Genomic DNA, 25,603 nt, shown 5'->3' with positions numbered 1-25,603 from the left:
GTTATTACGAAGATTTAATGTGTGGCTCACGTCTGTAATCCCAGCACTTTGGGAGGCTGAGGCAGGAGGATTGTTGAGCCCAGGAGCTCAAGAATAGCCTGGGCAACATAGTGGGAGCCCGTCTCTAGAAAAAAATTTAAAAAGTAGTAGGGCATTGTGGTGTGTGCCTGTAGCCCCAGCTACTGGTAGGGGGTCGGGGATGGGGCTGAGGTGGGAGGACCACTTGAGTCTGGGAGGTTGAGGCTGCAGTAAGCCGTGATTGTGCCACTGTACTCCAGCATGGGCAAAAGGGCAAGACCCTGTATGCCCAAGAAGAAAGTGGAGAAAGAGAAGAGCAACAAGGAAAGGGAAGGTGCCTTAGCTTAACAGGCTGCTGGCGGACATGGAGAGGAAGCCCCAGAGAAGCACGTGGCGGACAAGCAATGAGAAGCATGCTGTGCAGCCTCAGGAAGCCCACAGCAGGCACTACTGATGCAGGAGAGGCCATGAGCCAGGTGGGAGTTAAGAAAGGAAGGTATCAGACAACCTGGGGCTGGAACACAATGCACAGCTCTTAGAATAAGATCATCCTCACATCTGTTTTATGCTTAGGGCCAACAGTTAAAACCATAGAAATGTAGTCGGATGAAAGAATATAGAGAAAAATAAAGATACTTGAGTCAAAAACCAATACATCAGAAATTGTAAAGAGCTTAGAACAATGCCTAATACAAAGTAAGCGGTCAGTAAATATTAACTATTATTTTTATTATGTCATTTCTAGAAGTTCTATTTTATTTTTTTCCACACATGCTTTGTTTTTCTTCAGTGTCCCAATTTTAAACAGAACAACTATCTCCAATTCACTGAGTACAGATTAGTGAGTTACTTCAACATCAAAACTAAAATGAGGTTAGCGTTCTACTTGATAAGTTACAAGTTTGGTCTCCTTGGGCCAATATTTTCCTAAAGTTTTAGGTCATTCTCCTACTGATCACAGTCAATCCCATTCATTATTGTAAAAAATATGTCAGAAGAAACATAGAGTACAGATTTATTGACCTATTCTCCACCTTTTACTCTGTGAAATGAGTAACAGTTATGGGTAAACACAACATAGGGCTCCTAATAGTAGTATTTGATAATTTTTTAATAAACTCTGCACTTTGAAATGACTGCAAAGGCTAATATTACTAGACAATTCACTGATGGGTCAGAAAATAACTTCCAGTGGGTCGAGCAGGTCTCTTGTGCTGGCCCCTTCTTTTAAATATTGTTCTTGAACGAAGTAATACTACCTTGTATAAGCTGCATACATATTCTTCTGCCACTCTCAAGTTAGAGAACAGATATATAGGTGTTCACTTATACGAAGATGATGTGGACACGTTACTTACTTAGTGACAGAATAACCCGACAGCAACTACTTTAAAATCAGTTATCACATTTAGAAGATATTCTCCTCTAACATTTAAATGGCTTATAGGTTACAATCCCATGTAAAGAGTCGACTTATTCATCATTACCTAGAATGCATTTTAGAAGACTTTTATCTTGGGTGCTTCAACAGAAACTTACGGTGCTCAAAGTTAGATATGCTTACTAGCTAAGGAAGGTATTTCATAAGATCCTCTTGAAAGTATTTTCAAACAAGGATTTGGCCACATCCTATGTGGCACTGGTTGGGGGGCCCATCTTTTGTCTGTGTTAAAGACAATCCAAAGGAGAACATGAGCACTTTTAAAACCATGCATTCAGTGGGTCAGGAAAGCTGAAGAACAGAAACCAGTGAACATGAGGTGTCTCCTGCTAACCTCACAAGCTCAGGGTCAGAACCACAACCTTAGAGATGCCAGAATAGCAACACGATCCCTGGGAAAAAGCAACAACAATGTCTACAAATACCCAAGTAATCTCCCAACAAAACAAACTGATAAAACTACACTACTAAGTTAGATTTTTTGGCACTGTTAAATAGTAACTATTAATCTCATGATTTGATTACCTAATACTTAGGTGGAAAAAAAATCCTATAAAAATTAGCTGAAAAATCTGCTTTAAGGCAAATATATAACTGAGGACAGCTAAGCAACATAAGCCTTCACAAGTGTGTCATGACCTCAAAACTAAAAGAAGTGTATGTCTTGCAGTATTTAAATTGTAATAGCTATGCTCTTGATCTGCTTCCTCAAAGCTATCCTGTGCACAAATACTCCTATAGTGACAGCTTAACCTTTTTTTTTTTAAACCTGTACTGCACACTGTGTTAGTGCACAATTAAAAATGGAGAAGTAGGGAAAACTAAGAACAAGGCTGTTCAAAGTGTTGGCAAAAGCAAAAGGAAATAAAAAGCAAAAGATAAAGCCAGGTTTTAAAAAAGGTGTCCATGTCATGGTGCAAAATGACCCAAGTGCACAAGCTGACAACTGCCCTAGCAGCAGGGTTTAGAATCGATTTGTAGGGGAAGTCAGAAAGGGGAGCTCAGAAGATTAAAGGCAATGGCAGTGTGAATATTACAGATGTTATAAAATTAACATTCATTTTAAGCCTTTGGGAATCAAAAGGTGATAAAAAGGAGACATTCAAAAAGTTATGACACTTATATTCTCTGCTTATAACCTTTTTAAAAAACAATTTCAGTCAGGTCTCACTCTGCCACCCAGGCTGGAGTGCAGTGGTGTGATCACGGCTTACTGCTGTGATCTCGACCTTCTGGGCTCAAGTGATACTCCCACTTCAGTCTCCCTTGTAGCTGGGACCACAGGCATGCACCACCATGCCTGACCAATTTTTTTATTTTTGTTTTTTTTTTGGTAGAAACAAGGTCTTGCTATGTTGCCCAGGCTGGTCTCAAATTTCCGGGCTCAAGCGATCTTCTTGTCTTGGCCTCCCAAAGTGCTGGGGCCACAGGCATGAGCCACCACACCCTGCTTATATTCTTTAGCATTCTTTTTATCATGGCATATAAGAACCTCATCACTGGCCTCAATCTTTTCCTGCCCTGCTTTTGTCATTCTTCCCCAACACGTTACACTCTAAACTACACAGAAAAGTATTTGCCACCCCCAAAATCCCCATGCCTTTGATTCCAGGCTCTTGTGTAAACTATTTCCTCTGCCTGAAATGTTCTTTCCTCTTTCCTTCACTTATAGTAGATTGATCCTTTAGGATCCAGCTCAAGTGTAACTTATCAGGCTCCCTGATGTCTGGATGTCCTTCTTCTGTGGTCCTCTATCCTGGGTGTGGGCCTTTCTCAGAGCATACACTCCACTGTTCTGGCTCCTTAACCTGCCCTTCTTTGCTTCCTGCCTGGATCACTGCGGTGGCCTTCTCACTGGTGTCCTGGCTCCCAGTCTCATGCCCTTGGAAGTGTTTCTCCTTGCAGGCTCTACAGTGGTCTCCCTAAAATGCTGATTGGATCATATAACTCCTGTTTACACCATTTTAATGGCTCCTTAGACTAAGAGACAGAAACAAAATATGGTCACATTTATACCTCAGTGACCATGCAAAGAAACTTAACAAGAGTTCAAAAGGGAATAAGCTTGGAAAAAAAAGTAAGAACCTGGCCGGGCACAGTGGCTCACACTTGTAATCCCAGCACTTTGGAGGCCGAGGCGGGTGGATCACCTGAGGTCAGGAGCTCGAGACCAGTCTGACCAACATGGCGAAACCCTGTCTCTACTAAAAATACAAAAATTAGCCGGGTGTTGTGGTGTGCGCCTGTAATCCCAACTACTCAGGAGGCTGAGGCAGAAGAATTGCTTGAACCCGGGAGGCAGAGATTGCATTGAGCCAAGATCACACCATTGCACTCTGGCCTGGGCGACAGAGTGAGACTCTGTCTTAAAACAAAACAAAACAAAAACAAACAAAAAAAGAAAACGAAGAACCTGGGAGTCATCCTATGCTAGAAATACAGGTTTCACTCAGTAAAACAGATTTAATACTATAAAGAAAATTATAATGGAAAAAAATGCACAGTGAAAATTCTGGATCAGAATGATGATTACTGAGTTATCAGCCTAAACTTGACACATATCCTCAACTGCACCACAGGCAGTTGATTCAAGAAACAAAAACAGGCCGGGCGTGATGGCTCACACCTATAATCCCAGCACTTTGGGAGGTCGAGGTGGGAGGATCACTTGAAGCCAGGAGTTCGAGACCAGCCTGGCCAACATGGCAAAACCCCATCTCTACTAAAACTACAAAACTTGGCCGGGCGTGGTGGCACATGCCTGTGGTCCCAGCTACTCGAGAGGCTGAGGCACGAGAATTGATTGAGCCCGGGAGGTGGAGGTTGCAGTGAGCTGAGATTGTGCCATTGCATTCCAGCTTAGGCAACAGAGGGAGGTTCTGTCTCAAAAAACAAAAACAAAACAAAACAACCCCCCAAAAACAGTAAATTAAAAGAAGCATTGCATAATCTGTCTTATTTTTTCCCGTTTTATGATTCAACTCCAAAATCCTGGGAGTTCAGTGGATGGCTGAAAAATAATAAAATTTCTTCCAGTAAGTGGTACAAATCCAGACAGACTACTTAGATTTTGCTGTCATTTAGTTTACCCAGAGGGTATCGGAATGTTGGACATTAGGGTTTCTAAGCTTTCAAACTGATAGACTCTTACGGTATACTCCTAAGCATTCAGGTTGATATCGCAAATACAGGTAAGCACCAAAATGTCATTTAAAAGCCTAAATACAAAACAGATCTAACTCAAAATACTGTCTCTGAAAAAAAATGGGACTACTACAATTGTTTTCAAGATTTTTCATGATTCTAATAAACCCTAAAGAATTTTAAGACCTAATGTAGGGAGAAGATTAAGGTATAAACATTTTAAGTTAATCTTATGCAAAGTGAATTATACTTCATAAAGGCTTTCTTCCCCTCACTGACAAAGTCCCATACTACCCACACAGAAGCCAGAACCTACCGTGCTGCTTGTAAGTCTGTTTGCGTAGGCTGTGATGACACCGCATTTGCTTCCAGTAAACAGCTGGCAACTGTCAGGCACCCAAGCACAACTAGTCACCTTTGAAAAAGGACCAATCAAAGATTATCATGTTTTAAAAGAATGAAACTTAAAGTATAATAATAATAAAATAAAAGAATGAAAAATACTTCTACTTTTCTGACAACTATTTTTTTTAAACTCTCAAAAATGTTAGGTAAACATGTCTTGAAACAGAAATGTGTCAGATATAGTAATATTCCATAACTTTGAGCCAAATGTCTAAATGTTGTTTCCAAATTAAAATATATTAGAATGCATAGTCTATGTCTATACGTGCCTGTGTGTGGATATATGTGTATATATGTATATATATTTAGATAAATTTAACAAAATGATTCAGGATTGATTAAATCCAAGGTTGAGTGTGAATGTATGTGTACTTCACATATTTATTTGCTTTTTGCTTTTATTTTCCTCGTTTTATGTCTTTGGTGGGGAAACAGGTACATGTAAACAGAGGTATTGCTTCTAATAGTTCTAAAGATTGTTAAGCAGGGGAAGAAAGAAGATAAATGTGAATGTAAAAGATGGGATTATGCCTTTGGTACAAAATCCCTCAGTCCTAACCATGGAGGCACCATTCAGGTTTGAGTCAATTTTCTATGTGGCCTGACAGGTCCCCTTTTCCATGCTAGCTGACCCCCACCCCGAGCACCATGTCCGCAGCAACTGTCCCCAACTGCTCTCCTGTCCCACCTCCCCCACACTCACTTCACTAAGCAGATGGAGACCCCCAGCTGCACACCTCTTCCTCGCCTCTCCTCTGCACCTCAACATGTTTCCCTGTCTTCTGATTCAGAGAAAGAAATGTCTGCTTTCAAGGTCAGCCTTGCCTCATCCTCAGGCTTCCTCAGAAACCTTGTTTTCTTTTTCTTACAGTTTCAAGCTGTCTCTTGCTGGCTTCCTCCCTTGCACTACAAGTGTGTTCACGTCTCTGCTACCTTAGAAAATGACTTTCTCTGATCTTTATTCTTCTTAACTCCCGTTATACCATAAGGATCCATTGGATCCAATTTTATGTTTTCAGTTTCTTTCTTGAGTAGTTCTATTTGTAAGGATTGATACTTCATAAATTTTATTCTTTCTTGGAGGTCTTCCAAAGAACAAAGAGAAAATGCACTTTTAAAAAATACACAGAATAAAACTCATTCTATCTTGGAATTACCATATGGATCCAGTGAATCAACCTAAGTTACATTATAAGATCTTAATAACTAACTTGTTTTTCTATATCCTGAAACATTTAGCGATTTCATCATTCTAAAAATTATTTCATCACTACTCATCAATTTTCCTAAATATGCAAAAAACAAACAAACAAGCAAGGAAATGGGAGAATGATGGAATCTCCCAAGAGGATAATCTAATATGTGAACTAAATTGTCATCTTTTGGTTTTCTTATTGCATTGTCCAAAGTATAGTGTCATCTTTCAAGAAAGTATAAAAGAAGGCTGGAGACACCACTTCCGTAGTCTACTTTTGGCTTTCATTGAACACGGTGGAGAATTCAGAATTTTTCATTTTCTACCAAGAAAGCTGACAGAGGAAGATGTTTCACAATTATGAGACTAATCACAACATGAAGGCACACAGCCGTCAGGACTCTAGACTCTACTGATGATGATGAAATTGATCATATAAGTGAAATCTCAGAGCGTGAGTCTTTATATAACAAAATCCTGGCTGGGCACGGTGGCTCATGCCTGTAACCCAGCACTTTGGGAGGCCGAGGCGGGCGGATCATGAGGTCAGGAGATCGAGACCATCCTGGCTAACATGGTGAAACCCCGTCTCTACTAAACATACAAAAAATTAGGTGGGTGTGGTGGCACGCACCTGTCGTCCCAGGTACTAGGGAGGGTGAGGCAGAAGAATCGCTTGAACCCAGGAGGGGGAGGTTGCAGTGAGCCGAGATCGCACCACTGCACTCCAGCCTGGCAACAGAGTGAGACCCCGTCTCAAATAATAATAATAATAATAATAATAATAATAATAATAATAACAACAACAATAATAATATCCTAGCTGAATTTTCTCAAATCAAAGAATTAATGGGTGAACAAAAATATATCTTTAGAAATGTATCTCTAGATGAAAATGCAATATAGTATTCTCATCCAGTTTAGTCATTTGACTCAAAGTATCACACAATGTCATCACATCTTGTTTTGCTAACAGGACTTGTGATAGTGTTCTTTCATCTTTATTTTCATCTATTATGATACAAATAATTTTGCAATGTTTAAATTCTTTTATATACATGAAATATTATTCAGCCTTTAAAAAGATGGAAATCCTGTTATTTGTGATAATACAAATGACCCTGGGGGACATTGTATTAAGTAAACTCTGCCAGGCACAGAAAGACAAATACCGTATGATCCTGCTCCTATGTGGAATCCAAAAAAAGCTGAACTACACAGAGTAGAGTAGCAGTAGCCAGGGGCTGAGAGTGCTGGTAATGTGTGTGGAATGGAGAGATGGTGGTCAAAGGGTACAGGTTTCAGTTGTGCAGGATGATTACGTTCTGGAGATCTAATGTAGAGGATGGTGACTACTGTTAATAATCCCGTGCTGTATTCTTGAAATTTGCTAAGATAGTAGATCTTAAATATTCTCATCACACACATAAAAAATGCTAACTATGTGAGGTGACGAATGTGTTAATTAGCCTGACTGTAGTAATCATTTCACAATGTATATATACATGTATTAAAACATCACATTGTATACCTTAAATATATACAATTTTATTTGTCAATTTTATCCCAATAAAGCTAGAAAAAAATAAAAATAAGAATTTTAAACAACTTTATTCAAGCTTTGGATCTGCTAAACTAACAAGTCAATTTACTTGGCAAAAACAATTTGACTAAATGCTTGTCTTTGTACTGGTGAAAATATATTAGTGAATCGGAAAGCATCTTTAAAGTTATTTGCTCATCTTTGTCCTCTCTTCACACCACATCAATCTAATGTAACAGTACCCAACTCTTAAATAGAAGGAATGCCTAGTAATTAAAGGTGTAAAGAATTTGATTGAAAGCTTATATCTTTAACATTGCGTTGAAAACATTCAATTAATACTGATAATGATTTCATTTGTTTTTCTTCACTTTTCATTGGAAAGTCAAGATGTTTGTAAATACAGATTACTGATGACAGCAATGAGTTAAATCTGCTCATAAATTTGTGTCAGTGTATTTTGACAGGTAGAATGTATTGTGTATCTAACTCCCACTGTACATATTTGTCTGTTTTTCCCAATTTATAATAATCCCAAAAAGGGTGCAGTAAGGGACATACTGATTCTATAATATGTTTTTGTGTTTTCATTTATTTTGTAGACTCATTTCCAATTTAGTTATACTACCAGCTTTGCCATGATTTATGGTTATAACTTGTTTGTGTTTGGATATATATATTTCTATCTGCATACAAAGGCTCTGATTAATGCAGCCTGATGTTTCAAAACTAAAAAAAAATCTTATTAAAGTTCCTAGTAAAGTTGTTTTTCACTGTCTCTTTATTCTTACTTCTGTCAGTTTCCTGGTAAGCTATATAACAAATGGTGGCAATATTTTGGTCAGGGATATTGAGGGTTATGCAAACAAGGCACTGCTCCCTTGCTTTCACTGCTAAACATTCCCCTAAGTAGCTTCCTCCATTTCTAAAGAGCTCAGGGAATGGGATACATTTTAGGACACATGATAAGGCAGCAGGTGTTATGCAGGTAATGGAAATCAGAGGATGGTAAGAGAACTTCCCACGGAAAGAGAGTCAAAAAAGAAGGCTGTCCATACGATTTACAGTCTGGAACGGTAGCAGCAGCATACTGTGTATTTACATGGTATTTTACAGTTTACAAGTTTCTTTTTTTTTTTTTCCTTGAGACGGAGTCTCGTTCTGTTGCCCAGGCTGGAGTGCAGTGGCGCAATCTCGGCTCACTGCAAGCTCCGCCTCCCGGGTTCACGCCATTCTCCTGCCTCAGCCTCCCGAGTAGCTGGGACTACAGGCGCCCGCCACCACGCCCAGCTAATTTTTTTTTGTATTTTTAGTAGAGACGGGGTTTCACTGTGTTAGCCAGGATGGTCTCGATCTCCTGACCTTGTGATCTGCCCGCCTCGGCCTCCCAAAGTGCTGGGATTACAGGCATGAGCCACTGTGCCCGGCCAGTCTGACTCATTTTTATGCATTAACCATTATAAAGATTCCACAAAAACGTTTACATGGGCCAGACACAGTGGCTCACTGTAATCCCAGCACTTTGGGAGGCCAAGGCGGGTGAATCATTTGAGTCCAGGAGTTTGAGGCCAGCCTGGGCAACATGGAGAAACCCTATCTCCACAGATAATATAAAAATTATCCAGGCATGGTGGCACGCACCTGTAGTCCCAGCTACTTGGGAAGCTAAGGGAGAAGGACCACTTGAGTCTAGGAGGTGGAGGTTGCAGTTAGCTGAGAGTGTGCTTTTGCACTCCAGCCTGGGCAACAGAGCGACACTCTAAAATTAAAAAAAAAGTTGGCCAGGTGTGGTGGCTCACACCTGTAATCCCAGCACTTTGGGAGGCCAAGGTGGGCAGATCACAAGGTCAGGAGATCAAGACCATCCTGGCTAACACGGCGAAATCCCGTCTCTACTAAAAGAATACAGAAAGTCAGCTGGGCGTGGTGGCAGGTGCCTGTAGTCCCAGCTACTCGGGAGGCTGAGGCAGGAGAATGGCGTGAGCCTGGGAGGCGGAGCTTGCAGTGAGCCAAGATGTGTCACTGCGCTCCAGCTTGGGCGGCAGAGCAAGACTCCGTCTCAAAATAAATAAATAAAATAAAATAAAATAAAATAAAATGTTTACCTGGTACTGTTGTGAACTTTGAATGAAGTTTACTGGAGGCTCACTTTGTTTACTCTTCAACCTTAAAATATTATCAGCATATCCCCAGCTCAGGATGGCTGACCACTGAATGTCCGTACTGTTCATGCTTCTCACACCTCAAGGAGAAGGAGAAAGAAAAGTATCAGATTGTCACTGCTCGATTGTTACATGACAGCCCAAAACTGGCAGATTAAGGGGTGAAGTTTACATAGCAGAACATATCATTTGGTGCAAAACCATCTTTAAATCTCTAAAATGGAACAATTTTTTAGTTTTATTCCTTTAATGCTAACAGGGTTCTCAGGGTGGGATTATACTTTTTCACTTGTGTTGTTTTGACTGGGATTTGTTTGACTCAGAACTAAAATTTCTGTTAAGAAATTATTATAAAAGACAGTAATAGTGAAGCTTACTCTATTCATGTTCTGAGACACCTTTTCTTTTAAAAATAAATATGAACTAGATACTATTTAACTTTCTAGATACCCAGGATAGACAACTTTTAGTAGCAGGAAGATAACACTGCTAGAGTGGAAGCAACACCTAGCCTGAGAAGGGATCATTTAATCCTGTCAACTGCAGGACTGTGTATGGTAGACCTTCGTTCAATTCAAGGAGGCTCTGTTCTTCTCTTCTCTTTTTTTTTTTTTTTTTTTTGAGACAGAGTCTCGCTCTGTCACCCGGGCTGAAGTGCAGTGGCGCAATCTCGGCTCACTGCAACCTCCGCTTCCTGGGTTCAGGTGATTCTCGTGCCTCAGCCTCCCCAGCAGCTGGGACTAAGGCGCTCGCCACCATGCCCGGCTGATTTTTTTTTTTGTATTTTTAGTAGAGACGGGGTTTCATCATGTTGGCCAGGCTGGTCTCGAACTCCTGACCTCAAGTGATCTGCCTGCCTCGGCCTCCCAAAGTGCTGGGATTACAGGCTTGAGCCACTGAGCGCAGCCCGCTCTCTTTTTTACAACATAGTATGATGTTCTCTTGGCATAAAAATTTGGAAATTTTGACATCATTTCCCAGTACTATTAATTATCTATGCTTTGTTGGTATGCTGAATATAGCTAAATGCAGCATAGATGCTGTAAATGGTACTGCCCTTGAAACTTGCAATGTTTTAAGTTCCTAAAGGAGAGACAATGTGCTTTATTTATTCCAGTACCTAGCAGAATACCTGGAAGTAGATGAGTATAACAAATAACTATTTCTTGAATGAATCAACAGCATATTGAAAATAGGCAATTCACAGCTTTTTGTTTTGCTGAGTAAAATTAACAAAAGAATTGGAATATACTCACTAAATAGAAACTCCTCTAAATATAAGCTGCTAGGGAAAGGAACCACATACCATGAGTCTTGAGTCCTCTCAAAATCTACCATGATGCCTGGCGTGCAGCAAGTGCTCCCTAAACCAAGGTTTCTCATTCCAGTACCACAAGAGGCATCATCTTTTTTTTTTTTTCTTTCAGAAAAAGAAACTTCTCCTTTAACTATTAGGACAGTATATCTTAAATAGGATCTACTAAAATTGAATCTAAAATTGATTTTCAGCATGTATAAGCTTGGACTCAAGCCCCAGAGATTCTGATGCAGTGTGTCTCTTGTGTTAACAAGTGACCTAACTTTCATCTGTAAGCTACAGCATTGTTCAGTCAATGCCTCTCTAGAATGTCTATGTGGACTGTTCCTTGCTGGGTCTAGTGTTGAGTGTATGTAGTAAACACTGACCTCTCCCAGACCCTAGGGTATTTACAGGCCAATAAGCATTTATTAAGCACTCAGAATGAACCAGGCACTGTGCTAATCATCCCCATACATTATTGTATTGAATCCTTACAGAAAATTAACCTGTGAGGTAAATTATTTTGTTATTCCTACTTTATAGATCAAAAGCCAGGATTTGCAAAGCACGAAGTTAACTTCCCCAAGGCCACATAGCTAGTAAGCAGCAGAGCAAGGATGCAAAACTCAGGAACTGCCTGTGGAGGCCACGGAGGAAACTGTTCTATTAAACTACTGCTCTGGACATACCCAGGTTCTGACAAATTCCAAATACATTGTGCGAAGAAATTAAGTGTAATTTGAACGAACATAGCTATTAAGGGCACACTAAGGGTTCATGACTGTAGTGGCACAAATAAGATAGGCTTAGAATATGTTTGACATGTTTAAGTCCCATAATGCAAAGTGATAATACCTGCTCTTTCTCTTTTGCTCAACAGAGAGAAACTTTACAGTACTCTAATTTTTTTTTTTTTGGAGACGGAGTCTCGCTCTGTCGCCCAGGCTGGAGTGCAATGGTGCGATATTGGCTCACTGCAAGCTCCGCCTCATGGGTTCACGCCATTCTCCTGCCTCAGCCTCCCGCGTAGCCGGGACTACAGGAGCCCGCCACCATGCCTGGCTAATTTTTTTTGTATTTTTAGTAGAGACGGGGTTTCACCGTGTTAACCAGGATGGTCTCGATCTCCTGACTTCGTGATCTGCCCGCCTCAGCTTCCCAAAGTGCTGGGATTACAGGCTTGAGCCACCGCACCCAGCCTACTGTACTCTAATTTTTTAAAGGTAAATAATTCACACATGTTGGTACTTTGGTATTATTAGTAAATTACTTGTAAATTGCCTCATAACTAATTGTAACATACTAGTAAGAACGAACCATTGATATCACAATAATTATGATTAAACAGTTCTACCCTATCCTATTAACTCACTAAACATAGATAAAACGGTATGCATCCTCTGTTATTTCTAACAACTATAAAACAATCATTCATTTCATGACAGAAATAAGAGTGAGCCTAAAAGAACTATGGCCCAGCTGGCATACCTAATTTCTTTAAGTGACTGATGTTTTCTCTGGGTGCTGGCACCTTTGTATTGCAGGTTGGGTGGAAGGCTATATATGGCTCCCAAAGAGCACAGTGCACAGAAGGTAATGGTAATTGCCAGCAGTGCTGGCTGCTAACAGGCATCTAGTCCACACACTAGATGCCTTTTAGGCTTTTAGGCAAGTCTGCATTTAACCTGATAGAAACAGATGAGTGCCCTAGGTCATTCATTTTGGTGCCCCATGTCCACAGTAAGTAGGAAGAGTTCTTTTGTTTCTAGTGAAATGGCTAATTTGGAATGGCTGAGGGACTGCTCAAATGCAAAATGTCCCTAGTTTTCCAGTGTCTAGTTGACATTTAGAAACATGAAGAGGCCTCTACTGCACAGCACTTTCCCACATGTTGCTTTTAGTGAGTCAGTATGTGGGGAGTCAGAAAAGGATTGGTTTTCAGGAATACGTGTTTTTAAAACCTATTTTCAAGGCTATCTCGACATCCTTGTTGTGTTTGTTGCTTAAACCCATGACTATATCTTCTGAGATGGTAGATTTGTTGGTCAAATACGTCTGTCTATTCTGGGGCTCAACAGCCTCAAAGTGTACATTTCTGTCAAATCGATAACATCTTCATTCTGTGAACATAACCATCTATTCTTGTCCCCTTCAAGTTACTCCTCTCATTTCAAATGGCACTGCATTTAACTCTCTGTTTTTTCATGTAGCATGTTTTCATTCCTACTTTGCACTAAATAACCACAAATTTGAGCTAAGTTTTTCCACCAAGGACTCAAAGTAGCAGCACAGATGAGCTAGAAATACTCAAATCTCATGAAAGATATATCCAGAATGATCTTCGTTACATTTTATTTTACCTTGTTCCTTGCTATATGTCATCAGAAGACAGAAATTCCGTGACAAACCACAGATTGCTCTGGTGGGCAGAGCCTGGAGAGAGCCAAATCTTTCTCCGTGGGGCTGGCTGAAGCAGATCACAGGTACTGGAGCACTGGGGGAACCCACGTATTCCCCCCATTTCAAGCCTTTTATCCATGACAAAGGACTCTAAAATGAAGAAAAATAAAAAGTATGGCTTTTTAAAAGGTGGTAAGTGTAGAATTACTTCTAATTTAAGCTCTAAACAAAGTAAGAGAAAGTAATATGGATTATAAGCTCTGTAAGGGCAATAATTATTTAATGCATTTTTTTTTACTTCCCCATGCTTAGCGTATAGAAATATTTGTCCCTTATTTGAGTTTTACTCTGTGGTTCTGGCCTAATTTGCATGAAAATATGTGGTTAATAATTCAAAATTCCTTGAAATTTGAGCAGAGAAAAAAAATTTAGTATATTTCTTATTTCTAGTTGAAATACCTAAACTAAAGTTGATACTTACTGGAGGACTGTAATTTGGTAGTATGACAAGCCATATGTACATATGGCAATAGAAATCAAGACCACATGTAGCACAGGAAACCTCACTCAGCTATGAGCTCCTTGAAGAGAGGGAACACCTCTGATTCATCTATGTGCCTGGAACATAGCAGGTTCTCATCTCAAATAGATACGTGATGAGTGAAAGGGAAAGTGTTTATCTATGGAACATATTGCGAGGATTAGAGAATCTCTAGCCAGTACTAGAGAAGAAAAGAGATGAGAAAGAATTGTCAGTGAAAAATAAAAGGTAGAGCTTGAAGAACAATAGGATTTGGGGGAAGAAAGGTGAGTAAAGACTCTAGAGAGATACCCATTTGGCTGCCCACGAACAGTAATGAAAAGGTTTCCTCCACTTCAAGCAAAAACAATTATTAAAAAGTTTCAAAATCAAGAAGAAAAGACATGATGCCCTTTTAAAGAGTTTCCCCAAATAGTTCTATTCTTTCTGTTATCCTTATGACTGTTTTATCCTCCACTGAACTCTTCTTTTTTAATGGATTCCCTCCTTTTATACATTTAAGAGTTTAACCCATTATTTTACTTTCAACTCTTCAGAGGAAATGCTACATAAAATAAAAATAATATATTAAGCAATTTTCAGTCATTTCTGTAAAAAACCTGATTTTTAGTGAAACTTGCTTATGTCATTTTCCAAATACATGAAAAAAAAGGCATCACTGACCTATATACTATCTTTTAAAAAAAATCGTGCCACTTTAGGAGCTCTAATAATTCTGTCAGACTATTTAGGGGACATGTTAAATGATATCATAGTGGTCTAAAAAATGAGTATCTCTGGAAAAGCTTAAGAGCTTCAGGAATGCTCATGTGGGAACAGAGACGTTAGGGTCAGGCATTTTGAAAACAAGCTTCTAAAATTTTGTCTAACAGTGTTTTTTTGTGGCTCCCCTGTGGAATCCAAATCTATCAATATTAAAGTTGAGAAAGGACGGGCGCGGTGGCTCAAGCCTGTAATCCCAGCGCTTTGGGAGGCCGAGGCGGGCGGATCATGAAGTCAGGAGATCAAGACCATCCTGGTTAACATGGTGAAACCCTGTCTCTACTAAAAATACAAAAAAATTTAACTGGGCGTGGTGGCGGGTGCCTGCAGTCCCAGCTGCTCGGGATGCTGAGGCAGGAGAATGGCATGAACCTGGGAGGCGGAGCTTGCAGTGAGCCGAGATCACGCCACTGCACTTCAGTCTGGGCAACAAAGCAAGACTCTGTCTCAAAAAAAAACAAAAACAAAAACAAAAAAAATCAACAAATAAAGTTGAGAAAAATGTGTGTGCTAAATTTTAGTTATAATTTATCATTCACAATTCCTTGCCAGGAATTCATATAAAAGGAACTTCCTTTTATATGAGTTGCAGAGTTTAAACTTCTAGTTTTTCAATGACACAGAAAGATACAATGGCAACTGTTTTATATCATAGTATATTTATGATCATTATTCTCCTTATTTCTTTTTTTTTACTCTAAGTTCTGGGATACATGTGCAGAACGTGCAGGTCTGTTACATAGGTATACGTGTGCCATGGTGGTTTGCTGCACCTATCAACCCATCATCTAGGTTTTGTCCTGATGCTCTCTCTCCAATCCCCACCAACTCCACCGTATGGCCCCAGGGTGTGTTTTTCCCCTCCCTGTGTCCATGTGTTCTCATTGTTCTACTCCCACTTATGAGTGAGAACAAGCGGTGTCTGGTTTTCTGTTCTTGTGTTAGTTTGCTGAGGATGAGGGCTTCCAGCTTCATCCATGTCCCTGCAAATGACATGATCTCATTATTTTTTATGGCTGCATAGTATTTCATAGTACATATTTTCTTTATCTAGTCTATCATTGATGGGCATTTGTGTTGGTTCCATGTCTTTGCTATAGTAAATAGTGCTGCAATAAACATACGTGTGCATGTGTCTTTAGAGTAGAATGATTTATATTCCTTTGAGTATATACCCAGTAATGGGATTGCTAAGTCAAATGGTACTTCTGGTTCTAGATCCTTGAGGAATTGTCACACTGTCTTCCACTAGGGTTGAACTGATTTACATTCCCACTAACGGTGTAAAAGCGTTCCTATTTCTCCACAGCCTCACCAGCATCCATTGTTCCTTGACTTTTTAATAATCGCCATTCTAATTGGTGTGAGATGGTATCTCCTTGTGGTTTTGATTTGCATTTCTCTAATGATCAGTGATCTTGAGCTTTTTTTCAACAGTAACCAAAACAGTATGATACTGGTACCAACACAGACATATAGACTAATGGAATAGAACAGAGACTTAAGAAATAACACCACACATCTACAACCATCTGATCTTCAACAAACCTGATCAGAACAAGCAATGGGGAAAGGATTCCCTATTTAATAAGTGGTGCTGGGAAAACTGGCTAGCCATATGCAGAAAACTGAAACTGGACCCCTTCCTTACACCTTATACAAAAATTAACTCAAGATGAATTAAAGACAAATGTAAAACCCAAAACCATAAAAACCTTAGAAGAAAATCTAGGCAATACCATTCAGGACATAGGCATGGGCAAAGATTTCATGACGAAAAGGCCAAAAGCAATTGCAACAAGAGCCAAAATTGACAACTGGGATCTAATTAAAGAGCTTCTGCACATCAAAAGAGACTACCATCAGAGTGAACAAGCAACCTACAGAATGGGAGAAAATTTTTGCAATCTACCCATCTGACAAAGGTCTAATATCCAGAATCTACAAGGAACTGGTACAAATTTACAAGAAAAAAACAAACGACCTCATGAAAAAGTGGGCAAAGGATATGAACAGCCACTTCTCATAGAATATTTAAAGAGGAGTGCTTTATTGAAATGCTTTTTATACAGCTCTGATTGTTTTGAACTTCAATAGTGAACTGAAGTTCACACAAGCATATCTGGGTCATCCAGATGACCCCCTTATAAATGAGTACTGTTGCTTGGTTTCAAGGCTTGTGTTTGCATTTTGTGTAGATGTCAAGTGAAGGCCCACGGAGTCAAGAAGCAGTATGGTGTCGAAAGTTTCACCATGGTTCAAATAAAGAAAAGCAGTGGCATAAATGTCATTACACATCACACAGAAATGCAGCAAACCAAACCTTAGAGAATTTGCATCAGAGAAGACATTAATTTAAAAAATACTGAGTGTCTATTATATGCCCAGGACCTTCCTAGGAACTGGGGACACAGTAATGAACAAGACAGACAAAGTCCTTGTGTTTATGGAGTTACATTCTATTTGGGATGGGAGTATAGACAAATAAATAAACAAATACATATACAATATGTCAGGTGACAGAAGTGCTATACACCAAAACAAAGAAGGGGAAGGGATCTGAGGATGACGGAACAGCTGTTTTAGACATAATTAGACTTAGATATAATCAGAGCTTATGGAAAGCATTTAAATGGGGGTCAGGGAAGACTCTGAGGAAGAGATGTCTGAGCAGAGACTTGAATGAGATGAGGGAGCAAACTGGGGATATATCTGGGGAGTGGTTATTCCAGGTGGAGCAAAAAGTCATCACAAAGGTTCTGAGGTGGGAATGAAGCAGGCTGGTACCACGTTCCCACTGCAAGCAGACATACTGCTCAGATACAACTTTAACAGCTAACGAGCAGTAAGTATAGTAGTAAATTAAATGGCATTTATTAATTTTCAGGGATGTATTGTAAAATTATGTTGACATGTTAAAGCGACAGATTGGGCTGGGTGTGGTGGCTCACATCTGTAATCCCAGCACTTTGGGAGGCCAAGGCGGGCAGATCATGAGGCCAGGAGTTCGAGACCAGCCTGGCCAATATGGTGAAACCCCGTCTCTATTAAAAATACAAAAATTAGCTGGGTGTGGTGGCAGGCGCCTGTAATCCCAGCTACTCGGGAGGCTGAGGCAGGAGAACTGTTTGAACCCGGGAGGCGGAGGTTGCAGTGAGCCGAGATTGTGCCACTGCACTCCAGTCTGGGCGACAGAGCGAGACTCATCTCAATCAATCAATCAATCAATCAATCAATCAAGTGACAGACTGTAGTTAAAAATAGTGACCCTGGTAATTACAGTGACTAACGTGATTTGTGAAGCTTCAAAAACAGAAAACAAAAAATATAGTTTTCTATTATGAAACTCAACACTTATAATTTAGTTTTAGCAAAACAACACTGTCTACCATACTAATGCTTTAAAATTGAATTTCACTGGTGGAATAAGTTTTGTTTGTATTTAACATGAACATTTGACATATGTGAGCTATGAGCACAAATAATTTATATCCAGTGTTCTGTCTTACATAAAGTAATATTACAAGGAATAATAGTCAAAACAAGGTGTAGGTGTGTAAAAACCTTTTCCTCTTAAAATAGGTCACAGATTACTGCACTTTGAGATACACTGAGTTATTTCATCTTTAAGGTCCTTTACAATGTCTTTCCCTTACCTTTTCATTTTCTGTGATTTCCTTCTGCAAACCCTTATAGTGCTTACAATTCACATTCTACTATCTTATGCTGTTTTTATAACGAAGAATTGAGTTGAAGATTAAAATCCACTTTAGCTTTAAGGCTTGCTTGATTTTTCTATTTTGAAGTAAAAATTATACCTACTTCCTATTTTTGGAGGCAATACTTCTTATCATTACAACCTGGGGAGGCCAAAGAAATATGTAAAGTTCCCCTTAGGTATAAACCAAAACATCTGCATCACTGGTCAATCCTTTTGATTGTAGATGATAACCGAGACCATGGTATGCATGTGTACACTGGCACACCAATGCTCAAACTATTCTCTAGTCCTTCTCTTCTTGCTTGAAAAATCCTATTATGTCACTGCCCTGCGAGGCTTTCCCTGGGAATAACAATTCTCTCTGCTCCCTGAGGGAGGTTACCGTCTGAAACGATGAATTCTTTTTTCCTCTGAGCTCCCCAAAGCACTCTCTCATATCGCTAACACAGCATTTACCTCGCACAGGATTCTGCTTTCGCTGCTGCACCTGTCTTGCACTGACTGGCACACAGCTTTAGGCCAGGACCATGCTATTCATTACTGTGTCCCTGGCACCTGGGAGAGTGCCTGGCATCACAAGAGTCTAATCAGGTTTTGCTGCATTCGATTGAAATCCAAATGACATACCGGATAGGTGATTTCTTTGACCTGTTCTCGGGTCTCCCTGAAAGCAAACTGCACTAGCAACCCCACAGCAGCTGGAAGCTCTCCTTCAATACTGAGCTTGGCTCCAGGTCTGCTCACATGGGCCATGTGGAACAGCTGACGGGGAGTCTGCCCGTAGGTTTTTATCATGGTTTCTAGCGCTCGTCTCTGAACTGGATCTTCAACTGCAGAGACATCCATTCCAAAATATGTCTGCAGAGTGAAAGAGTAAAGGAACAAGACATATGTAGTAAAAAGAAAGACTTGACAATAATACCAAAGGGAAAAACAACATTTTGTTTTATATTCTAGGTTATGGAAAAAATGCTTTTGTTCAGGTTAACAATCACTCATGGTCTCACTGAGATCAGAAGTATCAATGTTTCTGAATAGGTGAACAAAAACAACGTATCTTGACTGATGGTTATAATTAGTTATGTTTATAAAATTAGCTTTTAATTTAAGATCTGAGAATATCATATATGACCTGATACTAAATTATTGAAAAAGTTGCTTATCCAAAGCAATATATAGGAAAAGGCAAAAATGAAGTTAAAATACAATGCTGGTAGATAAAGAGAGCATTATTTAGGTTCTAATCAATATTGTGGATAAAACCAAAAGAACAGCAATGAAAATTCAAAGCTCTTAAATGTGAAGGGTATTATTGTACTAATAAAATTACTGCACTAAGAAGCATATTTTTTCTTAGTGTCATTATCCCATAGAGTCAGACGGAGAGCAATGCACATTTACTTCTTTATTTCTAAAGCTGGCGGTCAGTAATTGAGTACAGATCAGCCATATTTTGTACATATCCACTTGGATGGCTTAGCTTTTAGTATATTTAATCAGTCATAGTGGCTTTCATTACATATCTAGACATAACATTTCTATAAATGCCAAAATAAAATTCCAAAGATATTTCAGAAGTTAAGTCATCTTCAACTCCATTCTCCTCACCACAACTCCCAGCACCAGCGATCAAATCCTTTTTTTAAAAAAACCTTTAGGTTCAGCAGTACATGTGCAGGTTTGTTATTTGGGTAAACTTGAGTCACAGGGGTTTGTTGTACAGATGATTTCATCACCCAGGTACTAAGCCTAGTACCCAGTAGTTATTTTTTCTGATCCTCTCCCTCCTCCTATCCCTCACCCTAAAATAGGCACCAGTGTCTGTTGTTCCCCTCCTTGTGTCCATGAGTTCTCATTTAGCTTCCACTTACAAGTGAGAACATGTGGTATTTGGTTTTCTGTTCCTGCATTAGTTTGCTAAGGGTAATGGCCTCCAGCTCCATACATGTTCCAACAAAGGACATGATCTTGTTCTTTTTTATGGCTGCAAAGTATTCCATGGTGTATATATACCACATTTTCTTTATCCAATCTGTCATTGATGGCCATTTAGGTTGATTCCATGTCTTTGCTATTGTGACTAGTGCTGCAATGAACATTCATGTACATGTGTCTTTACGGTAGAATGATTTACATTCTTTTGGGTATATACCTAGTAAAGGGATTGCTGGGTAGAATAGTAGTTCTGTTTCTAGCTCTCTGAGGAATCACCACACTGCTTTCCACAGTGGTTGAACTAATTTACATTCCCTCCAACAGTGTACAAGTGTTCCCTTTTCTCCACAACCTCGCCAGCATCTGTTATTTTTGACTTTTTAGTAATAACCATTCTGACTGGTGGGAGACGGCATCTCACTGTGGTTTTGATTTGCATTTTTCTATTGATCAGTGATATTGAGCTTTTTTTCATATGTTTGTTGGTCACACGTATGTCTTCTTTTGAAATGTGTCTGTTTATGTCCTTTGCCCACTTTTTAATGAGGTTGTTTTTTTCTTATACATTTGTTTAAGTTCCTTATAGATGCTGGATATTACACCTTTGTCAGATGAACAGTTTGCAAATATTTTCTCCCCTTCTGTAGGTTGTCTGTTTACTCTATTGATAGTTTTATTTTTTCCTGTGCAGAAGCTCTTAAGTTAGATCCCACTTGTCAATTTTTGCTCTTGTTGTGAATACTTTTTATAAACACTTATCTAAGCAAGGCCATTTGCAATGGCTACTTAATATACTCAAAAAATCAAATAAGGATTGATACACTCCTGTAGCTAGAACTGTTTTAAAATTTATTTTAAAATAGTGCTTTTCAACATTCTGTGGTATTCATTTCTAAGTGAACCCCATGTATTAGTGAATGGTCATTAAGGGCAACAGGCATCTCTACATGCCTTTTTAAAAAGTTAACATTTATTTGTGCTTAATTGTGTTAGCAGACATTATCCTACATGAATTTCCTTCCTCATTTATGAGGTTGGTTTTATTATTCACATTTGACAAGTTTGTACATTTTTGGTACAGAGAGGTCAAGATATTTGCCCTAAGGTCACACAACAAGTGGCAGAGTCACAGAGTGAGGATCTGAACTCAATCCTTAATTCAGAGTCTCTGCACTTAATCGCCATACTTTGTTTTGCCTCATTAAATAAGTTTTATTAAATTCTTAACGATGGCATAAACTTTATCCTTCTAAAAGTTACTAAAGTCCCAAAGAATTAGTGAAAAAAAATTCCAGTCAGATGAGAATTACCATGTATATTTCAGTCTTCAGATACTTTTTTTAAAAAAAAAAAATTGAGACAGGGTCTTGCTCTGTCACCCAGGCTGGAATGCAGTGGCACGATCATGGCTCACTGCAGACTTGAACTCCTGGGTTCAAGTGATCCTCCTGCCTCAGCCTTTTGAGTAGCTAAGATTACAGGAGTGTGCCAGCATGCCCAGCTAATTTTTAAATTTTTTGTAGAGACAGGTTCTCACCATGTTGCTCAGGCTGGTCTCAAACTCCTGGCCTCAAGCGATCATCCTGCCTCAGTCTCCCAGAGCATTTGGGTTATAGGCATTAGCCACTGTGCCTGGCCCAGTGATACTTTTAATGTAAATTTTATATAAGAATAACTGAAAAGATGGTTCAGGATTACAAACAAAAACGGTATAATGAAGTTAATGTTAAGATTCCTAATTGCTCTTTTTATTTTTATTTTTTTATGCAGGGTCTCACTGTGTCACCCAGGCTGGAGTGCAGTGGCATGATCTTGGCTCACTGCAACCTCCACCTCCCAGGTTCAAGCAATTCTCCTCCCTCAGTCTCCCGAGTAGCTGGGATTACAAGCACGAGCCACTACCACCCAGCTAATTTTTGTATTTTTAGTAGAGACAGGGTTTTGCCATGTTGGCCAGGCTGGTCTTGAACTCCTGACCTCAAATGATCCACACGCCTCGGCCTCCCAAAGTGCTGGGATTACAGGCATGAGCCACCATGCCTGGCCTCCTAATTGCTTTTAAAGTTGCATTTTGGAATCAAATGAAGCTCAAAAATCAGACCCGAAGCCTTGCATTTATTTTATACTTGATGGAGTTTAGGACACACAACCCCAAAATATCGTACCCTGGCATACTGAAGGAATCTGAGGAACAGCATGTGCAGGAAGGACTTTTTGGCCTTCCCCTGAAGCAGGTCATAAGATTTTCACTTAGGAGTTACCCTCCCTATACCTGTAGTAAAGAAGCACCCTCATTTCAGAAGACAAAGGGACACAGAGGAATCTGAACAAACAGGTCCTGCTATTCCCCTGGTTAATTACACTTAGCTCCTACTCCTTTGTCCTATCATTTTTCTTCATGACATTCCATTCCTCATCAAACCAGACATAAAAACATTCAGGTTTAACTACTTGGGGTCTTATTTCCACGTGAAGCCTCCCGTGCCACATAAAACTTGCATTAAATAAATTTATATGCTTTTCTCTTGTTAATCTGGGTTTTTGTTTTTCTTTGTTTTTGTTATTTTGCAGAGGCTCCAGCCAGTGAACCTGAGGAAAAGAAGGCATTTTTTCTCCCTTACATATTAATATTATATGTAAAGTTGTTATTCACCAATGAAACTATATTATTCTCCTTTTTTAGAATGAACTTTTCCATAGCATTTATCTTCTATTAGAATAATTAGGAAGCCTATCTTATTCTCTTTTCTAGATTATAAATCTCTTAAGAAATTTAATTTTATATGACTTCAGACGTACTCAAAATAATTATGGAACAAAATAAACTAATGAGCTTTTTATTTTAAAGCTACTTTTGGGGAATGGACTACTGGCCTAAATAAGCTCAGATATGGAGTGGTCTACTGTAGGTTCTGTGTGTGCATTTTACCTGTATTTGTTATAAACGCTTGTAGATTTGCTACAGTCGACACAGAAAATTACAGTTAGTGGAGAGGTCCTTCAGATATTTCCTTTTAAAAGGAAGTATCTTTCTTTTCAGAATCTGCTTTTTCACCTCCCACTCCTTGAGGGATTTCCTTTCAGCGGCCTCATTTGGACTCTACTACTACATCCAGGCAGGCCCATCTACCTTGGAGAGGAAAGTTGGCTTTCCTCCTAACCCCCTTCACCCTATTTGAGTCTTATTTACTTTTGCATCCCCAGCACCTAGCAAAATAAATGTTTCCTGAAGAGGTAAGATTTTTTTTTTCTAAAGTTAGTCTAGCCAACAACATCAAAAAGTATACTTGAAAATGTAGGCCAGTCATGGTGGCTCACGCCTGTAATCCCAGCACTTTGGGAGGCTGAGGTGGTGGATCACGAGGTCAGGAGTTTGAGACCAGTCTGGCCAAGATGGTGAAACCCTGTCTCAGTAAAAATACAAAAATTAGCCAGGTGCGGTGGTGGGCGCCTGTAATCCCAACTCCTTGGGAGGCTGAGGCAGGAGAATTGCTTGAACCTGGGAGGTGGAGGTTGCCGTGAGCTGAGATCACGCCACTGCACTCCAGCCTGGGTGACAGAGCAAGGCTCCATCTCAAAAATAAATAAATACATAAAAAGTAAAAATGTAACAATTCTACTTCTAGGAATTTATCTTAAGGAAGTAAAGATGTACATAAAAATAACCATAGAAATATTAATTTTAATAGCAAACAAATCCTAACTAAATATCCAACAATAGAAGACTGCTAAATAAATTATTCTATAGCTATACTTAAGAATACAGGTTGAGTATCCCTTATACAAACATTTGGAACCAGAATTGTTTTGGATTTCAGGGTTTTTTTGGGGGGGATTTTGGAATATTAGCATTATTTATTCAGCAGTTCAGTATTCTTAATCCAAAAATCTGAAATCTGATATGGTCCAATGAGCATTTCTTTTGATTACCATGTTGGCACTCAAAAAGTTTCTGATTTTGAAGCATTTTGAATTTTGGATTTTTGGATTAAGAATGCTCTACCTATAGTAAGTAGCCATGAAAAATAATGTAGAATGATACCCAATGACTTGAATAAATTTAAGATTATCTTATTTAGGGAGAAGATAAGGTTACCAAATAGCATTATTATTATTATTATATAAATGGAATGATACATATGTATAGATAGAAGTCTAAAGGTGCTTTCACTATTTATTTCTGGATGGTGATATTAAAGTGGACTTTAAAATTTCTCCCTGTTGCTAGTCTGTATTTTATACATTTTTCTAACAAAGTACAAGTACTTTTTCTGTAATAAGAAAACATGGTGCCATTTTAAAGTAGAACATGTATGTAGGATAGTGTGCGGAAAAGAGTTAACATAGTAAGATTGACTGCTCTCTCTGGAAAGGCCTGCTTGCAAAGTTGGCTCTTGGCTGTTGTCTGGGAACCTGGATTTCAGGAGAGGTCCTACCATTCCCTAACTGATAAGAGTGGCTTACTGTGCCTAAACTGTACAAACAACGCAGTTTATACCGAACACCTGCTTTCCTTCTGCGAGGCTGGAATTTCAGTATGTGCGAGGCAGAGGGTGCCTATGTTGCCAATCTCAATGAAAGTCTTGCACACTTGAGTCTCTAATGAGATTCCCTGGCAGACAACATTTCACATGTGTCACTATGACTCGTTGCTGGAGGAGGCTGAGTACGCTTTTTGTGCTTTACCAGGGGTAGATTCTTGGATGTTTGTGCCTGCTTTCTCCCAGACTTTGCCCCATGCTGATTCTACTTTGTATCATTTACTGTAATAAACCTGAGCTGGAAGGATGACTATATGCTGAATCCTCAAGTCCACCTAGTGAATCATCAAACCTGGGGATTGTTTTGGGGCACCTCTGAAAAAGATAGTATCTTGTTTTTAAAGAGAGGAAATATAAAACCTGAAAAATCTTAGGTGACAGTTTAATGCTACTACCAATTCTCTTTGATAACTTGGGTGTTTTAAAGGAATGGCCGAACAACTAACCTTAAAATATTCAGGTTCTATCTTATATAAATACAGATTGTTTTAAAAG

At 39.3% G+C, this 25,603-nt stretch overlaps 1 protein-coding gene across 3 annotated transcripts in view; it reads right to left on the bottom strand.

Annotated features, from left to right (window-relative positions):
- The window catches only part of LYST (lysosomal trafficking regulator), a 220,832-nt gene that overhangs the window by 20,942 nt on the left and 174,287 nt on the right, over nucleotides 1-25,603 (bottom strand). For all 3 annotated transcript variants that reach the window (XM_009441705.5, XM_063809692.1, XM_514288.8), the window contains 4 exons: nucleotides 19,260-19,490; nucleotides 13,569-13,758; nucleotides 9,852-9,988; nucleotides 4,920-5,018 (listed from right to left, as the gene is read on the bottom strand). In XM_009441705.5, coding sequence (XP_009439980.4) covers nucleotides 4,920-5,018; nucleotides 9,852-9,988; nucleotides 13,569-13,758; nucleotides 19,260-19,490 — 657 coding nt within the window. The remainder of the gene's footprint in view (nucleotides 1-4,919; nucleotides 5,019-9,851; nucleotides 9,989-13,568; nucleotides 13,759-19,259; nucleotides 19,491-25,603) is intronic.

The sequence above is a fragment of the Pan troglodytes genome, chromosome 1 (assembly GCF_028858775.2).
Source record: "Pan troglodytes isolate AG18354 chromosome 1, NHGRI_mPanTro3-v2.0_pri, whole genome shotgun sequence".
NCBI lineage: Eukaryota > Metazoa > Chordata > Mammalia > Primates > Hominidae > Pan > Pan troglodytes.
Note: the sequence above shows the minus strand (reverse complement) of the source record. Positions and strands in the feature narration are given on the sequence as shown.